This window comes from Peromyscus maniculatus, chromosome 12 (genome assembly GCF_049852395.1).
Source record: "Peromyscus maniculatus bairdii isolate BWxNUB_F1_BW_parent chromosome 12, HU_Pman_BW_mat_3.1, whole genome shotgun sequence".
Classification (NCBI taxonomy): Eukaryota; Metazoa; Chordata; class Mammalia; order Rodentia; family Cricetidae; genus Peromyscus; species Peromyscus maniculatus.
The window spans coordinates 5,629,828-5,649,697 of NC_134863.1; the positions used below are offsets into that span (position 1 = coordinate 5,629,828).

General features: G+C 47.4%; 1 protein-coding gene across 1 annotated transcript in view; it reads right to left on the reverse strand.

Annotated features, from left to right (window-relative positions):
- Cdc45 (cell division cycle 45) overlaps nt 1-19,870 on the reverse strand; it is a 35,164-nt gene that overhangs the window by 3,328 nt on the left and 11,966 nt on the right. Inside the window, exons 7-17 of the mRNA XM_006994456.4 lie at nt 17,767-17,815; nt 14,795-14,856; nt 13,352-13,402; nt 11,844-11,963; nt 10,776-10,907; nt 10,465-10,563; nt 9,209-9,370; nt 2,699-2,837; nt 2,538-2,621; nt 827-945; nt 569-645 (exon numbers count right to left, since the gene is read on the reverse strand). Of these exons, the coding sequence (XP_006994518.1) occupies nt 569-645; nt 827-945; nt 2,538-2,621; nt 2,699-2,837; nt 9,209-9,370; nt 10,465-10,563; nt 10,776-10,907; nt 11,844-11,963; nt 13,352-13,402; nt 14,795-14,856; nt 17,767-17,815 (1,094 nt within the window). The remainder of the gene's footprint in view (nt 1-568; nt 646-826; nt 946-2,537; nt 2,622-2,698; nt 2,838-9,208; nt 9,371-10,464; nt 10,564-10,775; nt 10,908-11,843; nt 11,964-13,351; nt 13,403-14,794; nt 14,857-17,766; nt 17,816-19,870) is intronic.

Genomic DNA, 19,870 nt, shown 5'->3' on the forward strand with positions numbered 1-19,870 from the left:
AACCAAGACAACAAATCAGCCGACCAAACCTATGAAAGACATGATGGCCATGCTTGCAATCTCGACACTTGGAAGGCCGAGGCAGGAAATTATGAGACCCAAGGCCCGCTTAGACTATGTAACAAGCTACGTGGTGAAGCTGTCACTGGGCTCTTCATTCTCTAAGTCACACAGTAAGTGTGATGAGTGTCAAACTGTCTCGCAGGTATAGAGCTACAGCCTCAGGCAGGGCTCTTCATGCTGCCAACCTTGGGTTGCCACAGACTGCTGTTTCCTTGTCCACATGACAGAGACTGGCCCGACCAGTGAGGCTTGGGCTCGAGGGTCACACAGCTTGCCCTTCAGGGGCGGGAAACGATTTGCAGGGGAGGGCAGTAAGGCTGCATCCAGGCTTGTAGCTTCCAAGCCAGTGTTCTGTGGATGTTGACAACAACTTTGCCTGGGGCTGTTTTGGTAGGACAAGGGGCTGGCTGCTGGTTGGGTACCTTCCTTACTAGCTTGCCTAATTCCAGGGCCAGTGCTGGCCTGGAAGGTGTGAGGGCAGAAGTGCGGCCATGGGCAGACTCACCTGAGAGGTCAAAGTGGTTGTGTAGAGTCCGAGAGCTGGTGCTTTCTGCTGCCTTCTCAAATGCTCGGCCAAAAAAGCTATAGGTACAGGACAGACATGTTGGGAGACAGACCACAGACAACAGACCCTTCCAACCATGTCCCTGTGATAGACACCAAAGGGCAGATGGCATCCAGGCTCGGCAGAGCTGGTGTGCCAATGTGCCGACACGCCCAGGCCTTCAGCCTCGCTGTCCCAGAGCAAGCAGCAGCTACTCACTTCTTTCTGTCTGAGCTGTCAGTCTCTGGGGGGATGCCCACCACGGTCACCGTGCCCTGCTCTATGCTCAGGGGTGCAGCCATCACCAGGGGCAGCAGCTTGCAGCGTCGATTCTTTGTCTACAGAGACAGGGGCACTCTCAGCACTGCAGAATGGAGCACACTGCTCAGCACCTAGAAACTGATAGCATCAGGCTAGCCCCTAAGGCTTACAGGGGTGTAGTCACCAGGGATGCTAGAATTCCAACTTGATATTTGGCTCTTAGCCTCCCAGTTATCTGCTGGCCCAACCCTCTTAGCACCCTAGCTAGGCCTTGCTTTCCTCCAGTCACCTCCTCCAGGTCTCTAGGAACACCTCCCAACGCCCCTGCCTGGTCTGTTTTCCTTCCTCAGTGCTTCCTGTTGGAAACTCATCCATGCATTCACGTCTCCTGGGTCTCTCCTGCACACAGTTAGGGTGGAGGTGGTGAGGTCTTCCCTCAGTAACACACCTACAGCTCTCACAACACCATCCAGGTGACCACCTAAGTGGTCACGCAGTAGTTTATGCAGGACTGAGATGTGACCCAAGATGCGAACCAGGTCAGCTGGCGGGTGTTTAGGAATTGTCTGATAACTGACTAGACCCCTTCTACAGATGAGGAAGCAGAGGCACAGAAGTCAGACACTCTTTCTCGAAACTGATACATGAGGCTGAGATGTGAAGGAAGCCAAGAGGACTGCAAAGCTCTTGTTTGGTCTGGTTCATCTTTTGACACTAATCATTCCTAGGAGGTAAAGGGATCGGTTCAGGACTTCTGTGGACACCCAAATCCAATAATGTCCTACTTCTTATGAAAACACTGTATAACCTATGCATGCCCTGCATACACTGTAATCATCTCTAGACCACTTAGACCTCCCAGCACAATGCCTCCACATCACTTCACTTACATGAAGTCAGTGCACAAACACAAGTTCTGTTGCTTACAAGTTTCTCAAAAAACTCTTTTCAGGGCTGGGGATCAGATACACTGACAGGGCCTCACATACACTAGGGAGGTTCCACCACTGAGCTATTTCCCCAATCTTCATAAGATAGTTGGATCAAAGACTGGTGAGTCTGAGGAGGTGGAGCCCACGGAGACAGCGTTTGGTATCTTCAGAACATCAACATCACTGTTTTACTGGCTGACTCGCAGAGTGAGTAATTCTCCTCATAACCCTCATCCTGACACAGAGAGAGCCTGACAGCTGAAGTCACCAGGAGCTGCCCTTTGTGCTTCCCTACCTAGAAACCTTCTATTAGCTGGCTTAGGACCTGTCTAAAACCAACTGGGTTAGGATGTGTTCTAATTAAGGTACTGCGCCACAAATCTACAGAGTAACATTATTCAAACCTTTGTTAGGAAGCAAGTCTATATGACTAACTCCATCTTTTCCTGCTCTGCCAAGGATGAATATAAATTCCAGTCACATGGCTTTCTGGGTGTCCCTCCCTATTAGCTGAATGACATGAATAGTGAGTGAGAATATCAGAGCTTGTAGGAAACTGGAAGGTTCCTAGAGGTTAGCTGAGTTAAAATATGGTTAAAATAAAGAGTATGTCCAGTCTCTGCGACTGGTGAACAGCAGGTAAGCCCGGGCCATCATCTAACACTACTTGGCACATATATCTGCCCTCTTGGACCCACGCCATTGCCACCTCCTCCCCACTCCATCCAACTCCTCACCGAATACACAAAGGACTTGAGCAGATGTCTGCTGAGCAGACTCAAGGATGCTGGCTTGGAGAACAGTGCAACATCTGGAGTGCCCTGGAAGGGAAGAGACGGTCAGAGGAATTCACGAGGGTGGGGTGAGGCCTGGCACTGCGTGGGTAGGGAAGCCTAACCTCCATGAGGGAGCAGTAGAGAAAAGGGCCCTGGGAGGTGACGAGGTTGGTGCAGAGGCAGCTGGCGATGGTCTGCTGGGTGGCTTGGAGGTGCTTCTTGGCAAGCTCCAGACCGAGGTACAGCTTGTCCAGGTTACTCCTGAAACAGGGCAGATAGTGGCCTTACACGCTGCTTGTTGAGTGCTACTGCTGAAATGCCAAGTCATGAATAAAGAGCCTGATTCCTGGTTCAGGACGGGGTTGGGGATAAGAATTTATCTCCTCAGCCAGGTGCTGGTTGCACAGGCCTTTAATCCCAGTACTCAGAGGGAGAGGCAGGAGAATCTCTGAGTTCGAGACCAGCCTGGTCTACATACAGAGTTGAGTTCCAGGACAGCCAAAGCTATACAGAGAAACCCTGTCTTGAAAATAAAAATTATCTTCTCTCCCTCTTGAGTTCCCCTTCACATGAGAGGTAGGAACAACAAGATTATAAACAGTGATGGAGTAAGAGATTCGAGACTCGGGATCAAAAGAAGGAAGACTAATGGGCGTGCTGGTACACACTTGTAACTCCAGCATTCAGGAAAACTGTGACTCTGAGGCCAGCCTGGGCGACGAAGCAGCGTGGGAATGTAGAGATCCCATAAGGAGGACTCAGGAAGGTATCTGGAGGGCTCTCCTAGAGTAGGCTTAGTCACGCCAAGAGGAAGCATCAAGATTCCCCACACCCACCAACAGGTGGACTCTTCTTCTTTCCCCAAAGAGAATATTCCCTTCTGAAGATTTTAAATGAGCCCTTTGGGAAAGCAGGGCTGGCCTTCAAGCAAAGCCTCTATGCCCAACAAGTTGTGCCCGAACACCCAGGGCTCAGCCAAGATTCCACAGCTTCCTTCCTAAATACAAAACATACCAGACATCTGAGAAACACTTAGAAAGTGCTCCCGAAGGAAGCAGACGTTAGAGAACAGATGACAGGTAAAATGACTCCATTGTCCCGAGAGGTCCGGGTGACCATAACACTTCTTAACAAGAACAGGACACCATGAAAAAAGGTCAGAGACCAGACAGTGTTGGCAGAAGCGAACACTTTGGAAAGAAATAAAATATTTAGTCAAATGCCAGAGGACAAAGCTAGGAAAAGCTACCTCAAAATCCACAGTGAAACAAATCATGGGAACACAAAGCAAAAGCATAAAGCAGGACGTCCCGGGAAGACAGAAACACGACTAAGAAGCTCTGATGCTGGAGGGTAAAGAACAGTCAGAAGCAGCTGCGGAACTGCAGCGACTTGTCTGCAGACGGGGTACAGTGGGGGAGACAAGCTAGAACAGATCCTGCAAGCATCTGTTAGTGGGGCAGAGTTGGGCGTTGTAACGAAACAGCAATCAAAACGGGTGTTGATGACCCATACAGCAGCCTCGGCACTTGGGAGGCTGAGGCAGGAGGATTGTAAACTTGAGAGCAGCCAGAGATACATACAGAAAAATGAAACACAGGAAACTACCTTCAATGAAACCCAAGCTCATTTGAGGGTGGAAAGGGCGCTGTGACAGAGGGGATGCAGGGTGCCTACGACACCCACTCCTTCTCTGAGGTGGTCTGAGAACTGTGCTGTAGGAACACACTAGTGTGGTGACACAGGCAGCCGGCCTCGCAGCTGCAGGTCCGAGCCAGGGCAGGATGACGGTGCAGGTTCTCCTGGAAAGAGGGACTGTGAGATGACTCACGGGGCTCAGTTGGAAGTGCTTACCACTTGAACTGCGTCCCCAGCACCCTTGTGGAAAGGCAACTACAGTGGGCACGTGCCTATGACTCTAGCACTGAGGAGGCAGAGGCAATGGGTCCCTGGGGCTTGTGTGGCCAGCTGGCTGAACTGGTGAGCTCCAGGTTCAGTCTGTCTCAAAATCCAGGGTGGAGAAGTGTGTGTGTGTGTGTGTGTGTGTGTGTGTGTGTGTGTGTGTGTGTGTGTCACAGACAGGAAATGGACCTGAAGAAAGGAAGCAATTAAATCTTCAAACGGGAGCTGGAGAATTGGCTCATTGGTTATGAGTACTGTCTGCTCTTGCAGAGAACCTGAGTTTGACTCCTAGAATCTACATGGTGGCTCACAGCTGTGCATAAGTCAGTTCTAGGGAATCTTACACTCTCTTCTGACCTTCAAAGGCACCAGGCATGCATGTAGTGCTCATACAGATACGCAGCAAAGCATTCATACATGATAAAATAAAAATTTTAAAAACTAGAGAAAATATACCAAACCAAACAACGAAATAGAGCAACTCAAAGCAGACATTAAGGTTCTAACCTTTCAAGAAAACAAAAGAAGAAGGGACCCCAAGATATAAGAAAAGTGACATCAATCTGTCACACAGCCACCATCACTGTGGGTGCTTGGAGTCAAGCAATGAAAACTCCAGGCAACTGGATGTTAGGTACCAAAACATTTATGAGAGGAGTTCTGCCAATGGCACATGTGAGGGGAGTTTTTGTCCCATTCAACAGCACATAAGAGAACCTGATAAAGACCGAGAGCTGGAGCAGTGTAGCTCCAAGAGTCTACCCAGAGCTCTGTCTACATCGTCCTTACAGAGAAGAACCTGCTCACAGTGGGACAAGAGAGCAGGAGAGGTCAGTAAGAAAATAAGAGTGGGGCTGAGAGTGTGCTCAGGAAGCACACGCTTAGCGTGTGCAAGCCCCTAGGTGTAACCCCAGTATGAAAAACAAGAGGAAAGGCACAGACAGACAGACAGCACACCCTGGGATCTCACTGTGGTCTTGGAGGACTGACCTGCACAATCAAGCAAGGAAACTCATCATGAGAAATCCAGACAACAAAGGAAGCACAGCCAGTGCCGTTTGCAGACCACGTGATCCTTCCCATCCAAAGCTTAAGAGAAGCCACAAAAAATGTCAGACCAATGAGTTCAACAAGGCTGCAGGCACAGGCGTTGTAGAATATTAGGGTGTGTTACTTTTGTTTATGCTGCATTTGTTTAACTCTGTGAAGCTGCTACTTCGCCTGTCTAAAACACCTGATGGTCTAATAAAGAAATGAACAGCCAATAGCGAGGCAGGAGAGAGAAATAGGCGGGGCTGGCAGGCAGGGAGGATAATAGAGGAGAAATCTGGGGTGAAAGAAGAAGTAGCCAGAGAAGGAGGAGGACTCCAGGGGCCAGCCACCCAGCTACACAGCAAGCCATGGAATAAGATTACAGAAGTAAGAAAAAGGGAAAAGCCCAGAGACAAAAAGTAGATGGGATAATTTAAGTTAAGGAAAGCTAGCAAGAAACAAGCCAAGCTGAGGGCAGGCATTTATAATTAACAATAAGCCTCCATGTGTATTTATTTAGGAGCTGGGTGGCGGACTCCCTAAGAGATAAAACAACAGGGTACATGATAAAAACACAAAAACTGCTTGTATCTCTATGTAGCAGCAATGAGAAAATAAAAAATGAGATTGAGAAAAATCCAAATATTTATGTCGGAATTAACAAAGAAGGGGCTGGTGAGATGACTCAGGAGGCAAAGGTGCTTGCTGCACCAACCTGGCAACCTGAACTTGATCCCCAGAACCGGAGGATGAGAACAGACCCCACAAAGTTGTCTTCTAATCTCCACACACGTCTCCACCCCATCATGCATGTGTGTGCTTGCATACACACAATGATATTTTATAAATTTTTAACAAAGTCAGTGTCAAGTTTATACTCTGTTACTCAGGCAACATTCAGCCACGTGCATGCCTGTAACCCAAGTGCTTGGGAGGCAGAGTCAGATGGACTAGAAATTCAAGGTCATCCTTGGACACACATCATCAAGTTCAAGGCCTGGGATTCATATGCTCCACAAACTGACTGATCTACAGATTGAAAGCAGGAATGGAAAATAGCAATGGAAAAATTCTTCAGGGACTGTTGAGCTGCTAATCCCAAGATTAAGTTCAAGTTACCTAGAACAGCAAAAATAATCCTTAAAAAAAAAAAATTGGAAGAGTCATGTTTTCTAGTTTCAAACTTACTACAAAGCTACAGTAATCAAAACAATGTGGTGCTGCATAAGGTTAAGATTTAGATGGATGTAGGAGAACCAACAGTCTAAAATACGTCTTAATGCTTATGGCCAACTGATTCTTACTTAACACAAGTGTTAAAATAATTCAATGGCAGAAAAAAAAGTTTGGTTTTTTTTTTGTTTGTTTTTAAAAAAACAAATAGCCCCAGGAAAAGTAGGTATCCACATTAAGAAAATACAATAAAATAAAGTTGAAAGTCAGTGAGATGGCTTAGTGAGAAAAGCCTGATGACCTGAGTTCAATCCTGGAACCCATATGATAGAAGGAAAGAACCAAATCCTGCAAGCTGCCCTCTGACCTCAGGCACACATACTGTGGCACCCATGTGCACACACAATAAATAAATGTAGGAATAAAGTTTTAAAAAGAATAAGTTGCTGTATGTGTTCTTGTACTAACTACAAAAACTAAACTCTGAAGAGTTATACACCCAGTGTAAGAGCTAAAACTATAATGTACTTAGCAGAAAAACTGTATAAAATTGTGATTTGGATTCAGCAACGGTCTCTTAAGAATGACCCAAAGCACAAGAAGGGAAATGAGATGCTTTGGATCCATTAAAATCAGCACCTAACTTACAAACAGGAGATCTGAAGAGACAGCGCTTCAAACAAGCTGCACAAATGGCCCATCAGCACAGGGAAGAATGCTCTACATCATTACCTCAGTGAGATACAAACCAAAAGCACAAACTACCACTTCATACTTCAAACACGACTACAAATGTTGGTAAAGACAGGGAAAAACAGCATCCCTCATACACTGCTGGTGGGAACTTGAGCAGCTGCTATGGAAGATAGCCTGGCAGTTCAAACTTCTACATGATTATGGAAGATCGTCAGAAGGTAGGAAAACCCATGTCCATTTGTTAGTGAAATGGTACATGAAATGTGGTATATTCATCCAGTGGAATACGATTTACAATGAAGAAAAGTGCTTATCGCTAAAGCATAATAACTACACGAAGTGAAAGAAGCCAGATGCAAAACCCACACACTGCACATAGTTCCTACAATCTGCAGAGCAGTTGTTCAGGGATAGGAGGGCTGGGCGGTGATGGCTAAGGGGTGCAGAGCTTCTTCTGGGGCAAGAAGAAGCTTGAAAACTGCACAGTGCTGTACATGCTTTTCTTTGGGGTGTGCTGTATATGTGTTTTGCTTTTTTAGGATAAGATATCACGATATTGCCCAAACTGGCTATTTTTCAACTTTTGAGGCTCCTGCCTCCACCTTCTGAGTACCGGGATTATAGGTAGACACCATTACTAATGGTTGCATCATATATTTTAAATGAGAAAATGTCTGACAGCACAAAGACTATATCTTAATAAAATTATTTATTTAGAGAAGGGGGGTAGGGGAGAAGAACTGGGGAAACCCAGAAGGCAAGGTCCTACATTAAACAGCAGTTCTATTAAATTAGAAAAGCAACCTGAACAAGCCTTTTTGTAAAAACCTATAGAATTAAATTCAAATATGTATATGACTAGAGTATTATGGTCCAGACCCCATGAAGTCATTATTAAAAACAGACAAACAGTGGGCGGTGGTGGCGCACGCCTTTAATCCCAGCACTTGGGAGGCAGAGCCAGGCGGATCTCTGTGAGTTCGAGGCCAGCCTGGGCTACCAAGTCAGTTCCAGGAAAGGCCCAAAGCTACACAGAGAAACCCTGTCTTGAAAAACCAAAAATAAGTAAATAAATAAATAAATAAATAAATAAATAAATAAAAAATAAAAACAGACAAACATCAAGCTGAACAGGGCAGTACACTTTTAATCCCAGAACTTGGGAGGCTGAAACAAGTGAGTATCTGAGACTTTGAGGCCAGTCTGGCCTACATAGCTAGTTCCAGGCCAACCTGGGCTACACAGTGAGATTCTCAAAACAAACAGGCAAGCAAGCAAACAAAAATAAATAACAAAATGAGAAGCAGAGTGACATCACCTTTGACATACTAGTGTTCCAGAAAGTCACAACTCCAATACTGGAATGTCCTACTTCATGATACATTAAAATACAAAAGGAGAATTAGAAATAAAAGAATTGAAAAATGAAGAATTAGAAGAAAAACAAGAATGAATAACAATGTCTTAGCAGAGTCAGAAGGCAGAAGAAAAAGAAGACAATCACAAAGGGAATGGAAAGGACTCAAGGATGCTGGGGATGGTGTGCACATCACCAATCCCAGCACTTGGGAGGCTAGGGCAAAAGGATCATGAATTTGAGGGCAGCCTGGGCTAAGCATTAAGTGTGAGGCCAGCCTGAGCTACAGAGGCCCCACTTATTTCAAGAAGAAGGGAACACTGGGGCAGGGCCAGCAGCTTAGCAACAGCTAACTCTCTGTAGCTGCTATGGAACAGCCGTTCTCACGCCCAGGGCGTCCTTGTGATTGGTCTCCCTGTGCAGTGTGAAACTGAGGCCACGCAGGGGTGGCTGCCTGGATCACACCCGGTACCTGGAGAGGCTATCGAGAGCCTGGATGAAGTGGTCTGTCCCTGAGCCATCCTTCTCGGGACTCTCCATCAGAGACATGGTGGCAAAGACCACATCGCTGGCCAGGAATTTATGCTTGAACCCAAAATGAATGCTGAAAGTCTGCACACGCATGTCCTTCATCCTGTCAAGGGAGGAAGCAATGTGGCTGTCACTCTCGACTTGTGAGAAAGCTCTTATGCCCAGACTAGACTAACAGACACCCTAAAGTTCCTCACAGGTCCCCAAGAACGCTGTGTGACCAGTGCTTGGAGGATGAGGCAGACTAAAGCACCCAGGCCCTGCAGCCCTGACCTCAGTTGCTTGGCTGGCCTAGGGATGAGCAGTGCATACCCATCAGGCCTGAGGTATGGGCAGGATTCTCGTCTATGCCCTAATATTAGCTGGCTAGGCAGGAGCACCCGGGGAACAGGGCCTCAGTGGTGCCTGAAGACCTGGTAGGACACACCATATCTGTACCTGGTCCTGGTGCCTTATTTCTGATTCCAGTATGTCTGTCTACATCACAGTACCAGTATTTAAAGACACTAAACATGCCAGGTGTGGTGGTGCACACTAATCTTAGCACTCAAGAGGCAGAGACAGGTAGATCTCTGTGAGTTCAAGTTCAGCCTAGTCTACAAATGAGTTCTAAGTTCTAAGATATATAGGACTATGTGGAAAGAAAAAGAAAGAAAGAAAGGAAGGAAGGGAGGGAGGGAGGGAGGGAGGGAGGGAGGGAGGGAGGGAGGGAGGAAGGAAAAAAAGAGAAAAAGGAAGGAAGGAAGAAAGAAAAAAAGAAAAGCTTTAAACATTATGGGCAGTTTGAGAAAGTGCATTTTAGTTTATTTTTTTTAAATCATTTTTGTAAACTTACTATGTGAATGTGTGTCTATGTGTACATATGCCCAAAGAGCCAGAAGAGGATAGAGGATCCCCTGCAGCTGGAGTTACAGTTGTGAGCTGCCATGTAGGTGCTGTGCTAGGAATTGATCCTGGGTCCTCTGAAGAGCAGCCAGTGCTCTAACCACTGAGCCACCTCTCCAGCTCCACAGTATGCATTCTTTTCAGAGCAGGAGGGTGCATTTTAATCCAAGGAGAACTCAGGATTTCAGAAACAGTCAAATTTGAGTCAGTTATAATAGTTTGTACATCCTTGGGGTTAGTTCTTACTTTGGCATCAGTATGGTTAAAGCAGAAGCTCTGTCTTTAGGGGGAGTAATCCAGATAAGCACTTACCCAAATTTATTTGCAGATTCTTCAATCATTTCCCGCAAATTCTCCTTCAAGGAGACGTCCATGGACTGAAACTTCTGTTTCACTTGCTTCAGGGGAAGCCTGGAGGGAGCAAGCTGCGTGAGTGAGACCTCAGATACCGACAGCAGGGAGACAGGCTTGCCCTGGGGCCACTGTGCGTGCCCACGGGGATGTCCTGACAAGTGCATTCAGACCCTAGCTAGGACATGGAGGAGGAACTGTACTTTATGTCCAAGTAAGTCACAACAGGGTGGGGACAGGGTAGGAGGCCACAGGCCAGGGCAGTCACTCACCCCATGTCTGCAAGGAATTCCTGGAGTCGCTTCTGCCCGTGTACGGACCAGAGCTTGAACCTGGCTGCAGTGTAGCTGGTGTTGTACAGGCTTTCATGGAGGGACCAGTGCTGATACAGTGCCAGGCGGAGGCTGGGTCCAAGGTCAAGGAGCACATGCAGTGTCCATTGCCCACTACCTGCACGGAGCTATCAGTGGCTTCTCCTTGGGTTGGTATGGACCCACCCAGAATTCTTAATGGACAGCCGGGTTGGTGGGACCCTTTTGTTGGGGCCTATCTGCATATCTATGTTGGGGGCAGCTTGGGGGCAGCAGACCCCAGAGCTCTCTGACTCACGCAGGGAGCATCTGAAATTGAACCGTTTTTTTTCTCTGTGACAGACCAAGATGCAGAGCTCGACAGTCAGCCACTATGGTCAGAGCCCCATATACCATGAGAAGCAGAGTAAGCAGCTCAGGTTACTATTTAGTCTGTTGCCCCTGGTCTGCCTGGCCCAGCCTAACCCTTTTTTTTGTTTGTTTGTTTTTTGTTTTTCGAGACAGGTTTCTCTGTATAGTTTTGGTGCCTGTCCTGGGTCTCGCTCTGTAGACCAGGCTGGCCTTGAACTCACAGAGATCCACCTGGCTCTGCCTCCTGACTGCTGGGATTAAAGGCGTGCACCACCACTGCCTGCCCTTACCCTCCCTAATCTTAAAGCCCTTCTTCCATCGTTCTTGAACTTGCCCTTCACCACTTACAGTCGAGTACACCTGGTCCCCACCAGAGGCCTCTCCTCTACAGGGATCAGGTTAACCGCAGTCTTGCTGGCGCCTTACCACTGCTCCACTGGCTACCTGGTGTTTCTTGTCCTCGTCAGTGCCCCTCCTTCCCAACTCCTGGGGCCCAGGGACTGCTGTCCACTTTGCGTCAGCTCTCAGCATGACCTCCCACATGACCCAGACACGGTCTGTGACCAGCAAATACACCACGAACACACTGCCCGTAGGAGGACAGAGGCAGCTCCATCACCACAGCGATGGAGCAGAGAGCACCTGCCTAAACCCCAAGGCACTAAGCTGCAAAGATACTCATACTCAAAAGAGATCCGGGTGCAGTCTACAGAGAGCATGTTCTCTTCCGCCTCATTTCGGTGGTTATGCCGGGACACGTGACGCTGCAGGATGCCAACATCAGTCACATACTTCATTCTAGAAGAAAGCATGGCAGGCTGGACCAGCTCCTTCCCCAACTCAGGGAACTCTCCACCAAGCATATTTGTTCCTGAATGAGAACTGAGGAAGCTTGTTTAGGTATGAACTAGCCAGCCAGGGATTGACAACAGAGAGCAGGGCAGGGTGGCCTCTGGCCAGGCTACATCCCATCTTTAGGTATTGAGACACCTTTTGTGAGCAGCATGGAGGGGGCTGGCTAGGTGTCCAGCCATACAATCAATTAGACCCCATAACAATCATCCACACAGAAACTAGACTAGCACATATATCGCCAGCAAATGCAGACGGGGTAGGCAGACCCCACTGGGATGGGCCACGCTGGTGACCAGAGGGTCTCATCTGAGGCTAAGAGCAGAAGTTCCTAATGCTGCATACACCACCGTTTCTAGATTCTATTTCACTCACATGCTTGCCCTACGCCATCCTTTTTTAAACAAGGTCAGAAGGCATCAGAACCCCTGGAGCTGGAGTTATAGGAGGCTGTAAGCCTCTCAACGTGGGTGCTGCACTGAGCACTGAACTCAAGTCCTCTATAAGAGCAGCAAGTGAACCATCTTTCCAACATCCCCACACCATCCTTAACAGGGAAGGACTGAGGCATCGCAAGGCCGAAGCCGGCTCAAAGGGGAACCCAAGCAACAGAACGCTGATAAAGCTTGGATTCTTTCAACTTCCTGGGCCACCCAGAAGGCCCAGTACACAGCGGGGATTTTGCAAACTGCACAAGGAAGGAGGTGAACAGTTAAAGGCAATGCTCAGGGACACTCGTGGGGGTCTCCTGAAGAGGTTAGAACCCCAGGCCCGACCTGCTAATTCTCTTACGTGTCCCGCTTGATATCTAGAGGCTGAATTGCTTAAGGGAGCGAGTGAGACACTACTTTCCCCAGTTCAGAGTCCACCAGAAGGGAAGCCTGCCACACCCACAGAGGACCAGACTCCACTTTATACCAGCCCTCCTTAGAGTCCCCTGCTTCCCTTTTGAGATCAAAGCCGTACTCCCTGGCAGGACCCCAGACCTTCACGTTCACTTCCTACATGCATCCAATGTCTCCCCCTACCTCTAACATGCATGGGCTACATTTAGTGCCTGCCTCTAGGCCACAGAATGAAGAAGTCAAACCAAGCCCTTCTTCCCACCGTTGGCTCCACCCAGTGGACTTCTCAGGGTGATAAAGAGGCCAAGCTAGGCCACAAGCAAAGTCAGAGATCTGGTACTGAGCCCAAGAGCCCAGGCAAGGAGAGGAGCCCCCCCTTCTCCATAGGGTTTTTAATGACACTGCCTCCTATCTCCTTGTGGCAAACTCAGGGACTGCCACATGCACACAGCACAGAGCTGTCCCCCAAACTGAGGGCATCTCCCTTACTGAGTGATCTTGTCATGCACCCACTGGTCCGTCAGTCCAACAATGGCCCACCTGAAAGGAAAGCAGAAGATGATGGAGTCAGCTACAAGTTGCCTGGACGTGGTAGGCTGTGTCTCATGGAGCCAGCTGACATGATGGACAGCCCAGGCTCCACATTCCCAGGACTGTAATGCTAGCATGGCCTCCCAACTCACTGTGTCCGTCCCAGGATTTGTAAATAATCATCTTAGGGCTTCTTTTCTACTGTGATTTTGAAATATTGACATTTTCAAACTGCACCTCTCATCTTAAAAAATGGGACACCTAAGGCAAGGTTTTTGTTAAGATAGTAGAAGAAACACAAGGTTGGGCTTCCAGTTCTAGGGCCAAGCTTGGGTAGACATAAACTATACATGGGTCAGACAGATGCCACCAGTGTAAACCAGTGACCTAAAGGACCCATCACAAGTCAGACAGGAAGGCATTAGGCCACCCACCCAGTAGAAGAAGTACTCTTAAGACAGGTACACTGACACACCCAGGCCCAGCCCTCCCTAGTTCCTGTCAAAACTGGTTGCTGCTGGCTCTAGTAGGAAACTAATTTGGCTTGAATACAAAGCAATGTAGCCAGCAGGTACCCATCACTGGTACAGGAGTCCTGCCTCACCTGACTGTAGGATCTTTCATGATAGACTCCAAGTCAGTACTCAGCACACAAGCTGGCTGGGGCAGCTGGTGGGCAAGTGGCCAAGTAATGGCACACAGTGCAAGAATGAGACTGAGAATGGAGTAGGCCAACAGACTAGCACCCTCACACCTGGAGGATGGCGGAACACCCTTGGGCTAGAGGTGACCCTGCAAAGTCCTAACCTGTCCTGACTCTATGCAGACAAAGGTAACCATCACTGTGGTGATGGGAGCTGAGGAGCCTTGGTAGACAGTGCAAAGAAAACAAGTACCACAAACAAGGGGCCGAGGAAGTGGAGCCAGGTCAGACTGCTTCTCACTTATAAAGACCAGATTTTATTTCTAGATCAACCAAGTCGGCAGTGACTGGCAGGCCCACTGGTCTGTGTGTTCAAGGCCCTGGTGGCAGTCTGCACAGAGAAATTATAGGCAGGGACAATTCTGCATTGGATTGTACCAGTGCCAGGGCTGCAAGGATGCCTAGTAAGGGCTATCTCACTCAAACCTCAAATTAGTGTACTTACAGGGCATAAGGCTAAGCATTAGGGTGGAGACAGGAGCTGCACTGGAGCCCCACTGACCTCTATAAGGTCGTATGAGTCCCCTAGCCTCACATTTAACCCCTGGAAGACTGGGGTTAGAAATCATCCTGGGAGGGGCCGTGCCTAACATTCCTGGGGGAAGCAAGGGGCCGTCATGTGACACTGATGTTGGCTGGTGGCAGGCCTCCCAATATGGATGCTGCAGGGTGTACAGGAATGTGTGTGTGCTACATACCACAGCATGTCATTCAGGTCCTTGGACATCATCCATGCCAGGTCAAACATCACCATGGCTGACTGCAAGAAAGCAGAAAAGCCTGAAGCCAAAAGCCACTGAGTTCACAGAAGGGGCAATACAGTGGGGACAGCTCTAAGATAAGGAGCCCAGCCAAGGCCCACAAATCAGGGTATTCAGGCCTCTTTCCAGCACGTAAGAAAAATGTCCCATCAGAGTGAAGGAAGGATGACAGAGTAATTCCACCGACTCAAACATTAGTCTCTGCTATCTAAAGTCACTTATATCTGTGTTTTTAATCATGTAGCAAATGAAGACTGGAAGAAAGTGCCACCCAGAGGGAAGCCCAGGCATAGCACCGTGCAGAGACCTCTGTACATCTTACAGGTGATGCTCAAGGTGACACTGAGAACCTATGTCAGGAGGCCCTGCTGTCTGACTGTCTACTATGCATTTGCATTCTTCCTGCTTGGAGGCAGCCTCAGATTCATCCCCAGGTCGCCGGGATATTAAAGTGGGAGGGGCTTCTGGACTCCCCCTGAAGGTCTTTCAGGGACAGAAGAGGTAACAACCTGAGTGGTGAGACTGTGAAGGTAACGGATGCCTGACCAGCACACTTAAGGTGAGATGGTGGCTTCCTCCAGGGAGCAAATTTTAAGGGAATTGTCCATGTATCTGGAAAAAGTCAGGTATCATTTCTGAGAACATCAATCCCCTCCCTATGTACGGCAAGAGCTGAGCAGAAAGCCAGAGGAGGCAAAACTTGACTACAAATGAAACATGGGAAATACAGTATCAAGAGTCCAAGGTCTAAGAGCCAATCTGAAGACTGAATACAGTGTTTTCAGTGAAAACAATTTTGATTTGTACTGAGCATATATCACTTTTGCACTATCATAAAGTAAACAAAAAAAATCCCAAATCAAATTAACATATGTTAAGAACCATGTATCTTCTGGAGCTAGTGAAGGCCCAAAACTCTGGCCAACACTAACAGCCTAGCAACAGGCTTTCTACACTAAATTCTATTTAAAAATCAGATGTGCCACTGTAATTCTACACTTTAATCTTGCACAGAGATTAATACAGATGTATTTACTTATTTATTTTGAGATAAGAGTCTCATATAGCTCTGGATGGCAGTCAGGCCTTGAACTCAGAGATCTGCCTGCTTCCGCCTCCCAAGTGCTGGGATTAAAGGTGTGCCACTGTGCTAGCTAGTTTGATGTTAGCGTTGCATAAACTGAAGTCCTGAAAGGAGGGAAGCCTCAGTTGAGAAAATGCATCCATAAGGTCCACAAGCCTGTAGGGCACTTTCTTAATTCAGGATGATAGGGGAGAGCCCAGACCATTGTGGGTGGGGCCATCCCTGGTCTGAGTTGAGCAAATCATGAGGAACAAGCCAGTGAGCAGCACTCCTCCATGACCTCTGCAACAGCTCCAGCTTCCAAGTTCCTCCCTGTTCTGAGATCTTGCCCTGACTTCCTTCAGTGATGAAGTGAGGGAATGTAATGAAACAAACCCTTTCCTCCCCAAGTTTCTTTGGTCACGGGGTTTCATCTTAGCAATAGTAACCCTAACTAAAACAGCCACCATGCCCAATTTAATATGTATTCTTAATGATTTGATTTATTTTATGTGTGAGAGTTTTGTCTGTGCACATGTGTGCCTGGTACCCACAGAGGAAGGGGCAGATACTTTGGACCTGGACTCATGGACAGCTGTGAGCTGCCATGAAAGTGCTGGGGACCAAACCTGGGTCCTCTCTAAGAGTATTTATTTGCTTTCTTAACTGTTGAGCCATCTCCCTAGCTCCGTTACTTTGTATTTCTGATGATGAACAAGAATAGCTGCCAGCATACCCGGCATGAGGGCAGACTACCCTAACAGCTGCCTCTGGAAGGAGTGGAGAGGCCCTCAACTTATAATGGGCACACCCAACCTGGCGAAAACAAGACAAAATAAGCAGCATTCAATAGCTTGCCCAGCATTTTAGCTGAGTTGTGCCACCCTGCAGAGCATGTTTGGTTGCCCTGGACCCTTGGCTGTGAGGCACAATCAGAGAGTAGCCTAGAAAAGTTCAAAATTCAGAATGTGAAGCATGGAGAACACTCTCTCTCTCTCTCTCCGAGACAGGGTTTCTCTGTGCAGCCGTGGCTATCCAGGAACTCGCTTTGTAGACCAGGCTGGCCTCAAACTCAGAGATCCACCTGCCTCTGCCTCCCAAGTGCTGGGATTAAAGATGTGCACCACCATGTCTGGCTTTACTTTATGAAATAAAGTTTTGCTTGATTCTAGAATTAAAAATAATTAGCAAGTGTTGAGGGGTGGCTCATTGGCGAACACTTTCCTAGCACGTTTGAGTGCTAGGTTTGGCCCCTAGCACTACAAAATCTGAAGAGAAAAAGAGGCATATTATTATTATTATTTACAAAGGGGAAAGATGTATTTTGGATTGCAGTTTCAGTCACCACAGTGGGAAGGGCATGGCAAAGCAGAACAGCTTATGTCAAGGCTTCCAGGAAGCAGAAAGAGTCTCATTATGGTCTTTAATCTTGGTAGGTATAGTAGTGTATAACTATACTCCCAGCTACTCAGGTGGAGGCAGGAGGATCATTTGAAGCCAGGAGCTCAGGGCTAACCAGGGCTGTATAAGAGGGCCTTGTCTCAAAAAATTTGATTTTTACTGATTATATATCACTTTTGTACCACCATAAAGTAAAAAATAAATAAAAAAATGATAAGGCAAACCACCAAATTGCACTGGGAAGCATCCATTCTAGTCAGCTTCCAGAGGAACAGGAGCGGACAGCTCAGAGAGGCAGTACCACCACCCAAGGGCAAATGCTGGGGAGATGCAACTCTGACGCAAGCCAGGTTTTTCTGGCTGTCAAACCTTTGCTCTCTTACAGCCTAGGACACTGACCCCTAGAGTCAGAACTTAATAGTGCATCAGATCTATTCATACTTACCGATGTCCCATAATATTCATACTGCTCGTAATCAAAGAGGATGTCTCTCCTGTAACAACACAAAATGGTGTCTTTGACTGGAAGCAGCAGGACATGAAAGCAAATTTTTTAAAAGGCTAAAACTTTAGTTAAAAAAAAAGCAAATTAAATGCTACCATTTGTTTTCACTTACAGATTCTTTAGCAGAATGTATACATATGTTTTAGGCAGGTATGGTCTTAGAATCTTGTTCCTGAAAAATTATCTCAAAGCAATTCAAAAAACAAGAAAGACACAATACTGTGTGAATGAAAAAGAAAAAAAAAAAAAGGGCGGTAGTGACGCACGTCTTTAATCCCAGCACTCGGGAGGCAGAGCTAGGAGGATCTCTGTGAGTTCGAGGCCAGCCTGGGCTACCAAGTAAGATCCAAGAAAGGAACAAAGCTAGACAGAGAAACCCTGTCTCGAAAAACAAACAAACAAACAAACAAACAAAAAAACCAAAAAAAAAAAAAAAAAAAAAAAAGAAAAGAAAAAGGAAGGACGTGACTGCTCCTAGGTATGGTAGAGGAGAAGGTTTACTGTAGATAAAAGGGAGAGCATAGCCAGAGGCAGGGACATCTGGGAGAGTCCAGAGTGGACATGACCAGAATGGCTGGGCCATGTGAGGAGGGAGGGAAGGGAAAGACAGACCAAGAAGCCAGAAGGGTAAAGGGTAGACAAAAGGGGTCACTGGATTATATACGGAAGGGCAGCCCAGCCCATGGGCTGGAGAGTTTAGGGTAGAGGGCTGGGTATGCCTGCCATACCTTTACAAGTAGGGACTAGGGGATGCTGGGAGAACCTGGCAGCCAGGTCCACTTTGACAAGTTAAATAGGCACCTCAGCCATTTGTCCCGGGGCGTGAGCCCTGACATTGTCTGCACAAAGTCATTAACTATAGACTTATTTGCAATGGTGAAGTACTTACTAGAAGTAATCTATAGTTTAAAAATGGAGAAAGGGTCAGATATGGTGGTACACATCTGTGATGCCCGTGCTCAGGAGGCTGAGACAGGAGACTGAACAGTTGAAGGCCAGCCTGGGCTACAAGTTAGGCAATGTCTCTAAATACACAAATAAAAAGGCTGAGGAGATAGCTCAATTGACTAAGGATACTTACTACTATGCAGGCATGAGGAACTGGATTGGGTCCTCAGCACCCATATAAAAAGCTAAGTGTTGTGTGTACTGGCGTTAGGAGAGGGGAGGCAGACACAGGTGATCCCCAAAGCTTGGAGGACAGTCAGTCTACCCAAACTATGGGCTCCAAGCTCAGTGAGAGACCTTGCCTCCAAAAAATAAAGTTGAAAGCAGTCAAGAAAAACACCCTGAACATATTCCAGCCCACAACTCCAGCGGAAACCCCTTGTTCCACCAGAGGCCATGCTGAAAGCCCTAACTCCATGTAAAGCCCCTCATCCTCCACCCCTGCCCACAGACTGCCAACACTCTCAGTTCCTGCCCACCCTACCCCAAACTTCCCGTCCTTGTCACTGCCTGTCTGGTATATGCCCAATCGCCACCCCCTCCCTGTCACCATATCCCAGCCTGCTGAGAATCCCCTGCTAGTTCAAAGGCCACTCCTGCCACCATAAGTCCAGTCCCCAACTTAGGTGGAGACCCTCTAATTAATCACAGGCCACTTCGGCCAGAAGACCTGAGAGGAAACAGAAACCAAGGAACTGAACACCCATCAACAAAGACATACTCAGAAATCAGCACCCAGACCTATAATCACCCCAAACTCAGATGCCTAGATGCCAGTGTAAGAACCCAATCAACAGCCAGGGCAATATGGCACCACCAGAGCCCAGCTAGCCTACTATAGCAAGTCCTGAATATTCCCACACAGCTGAAGCACAAGGAAACAACTTTAAAACCAACTTTATGAAGATGAGAGAGGTCCTTAAAGAGGAAATAAATCCCTTTTAAAAGCCAAGAAAAAAAACAAACAGTTGAAGAAAACAAATAAAACTGTTCAAGTCCTGAAACTAGAAATAGAAGCAAGGAAGAAAATACAAACTGAAGGAATTCTGGAAATGGAAAATCTGGTTAAGCAAACAGGAACTACAGATGCAAGCAT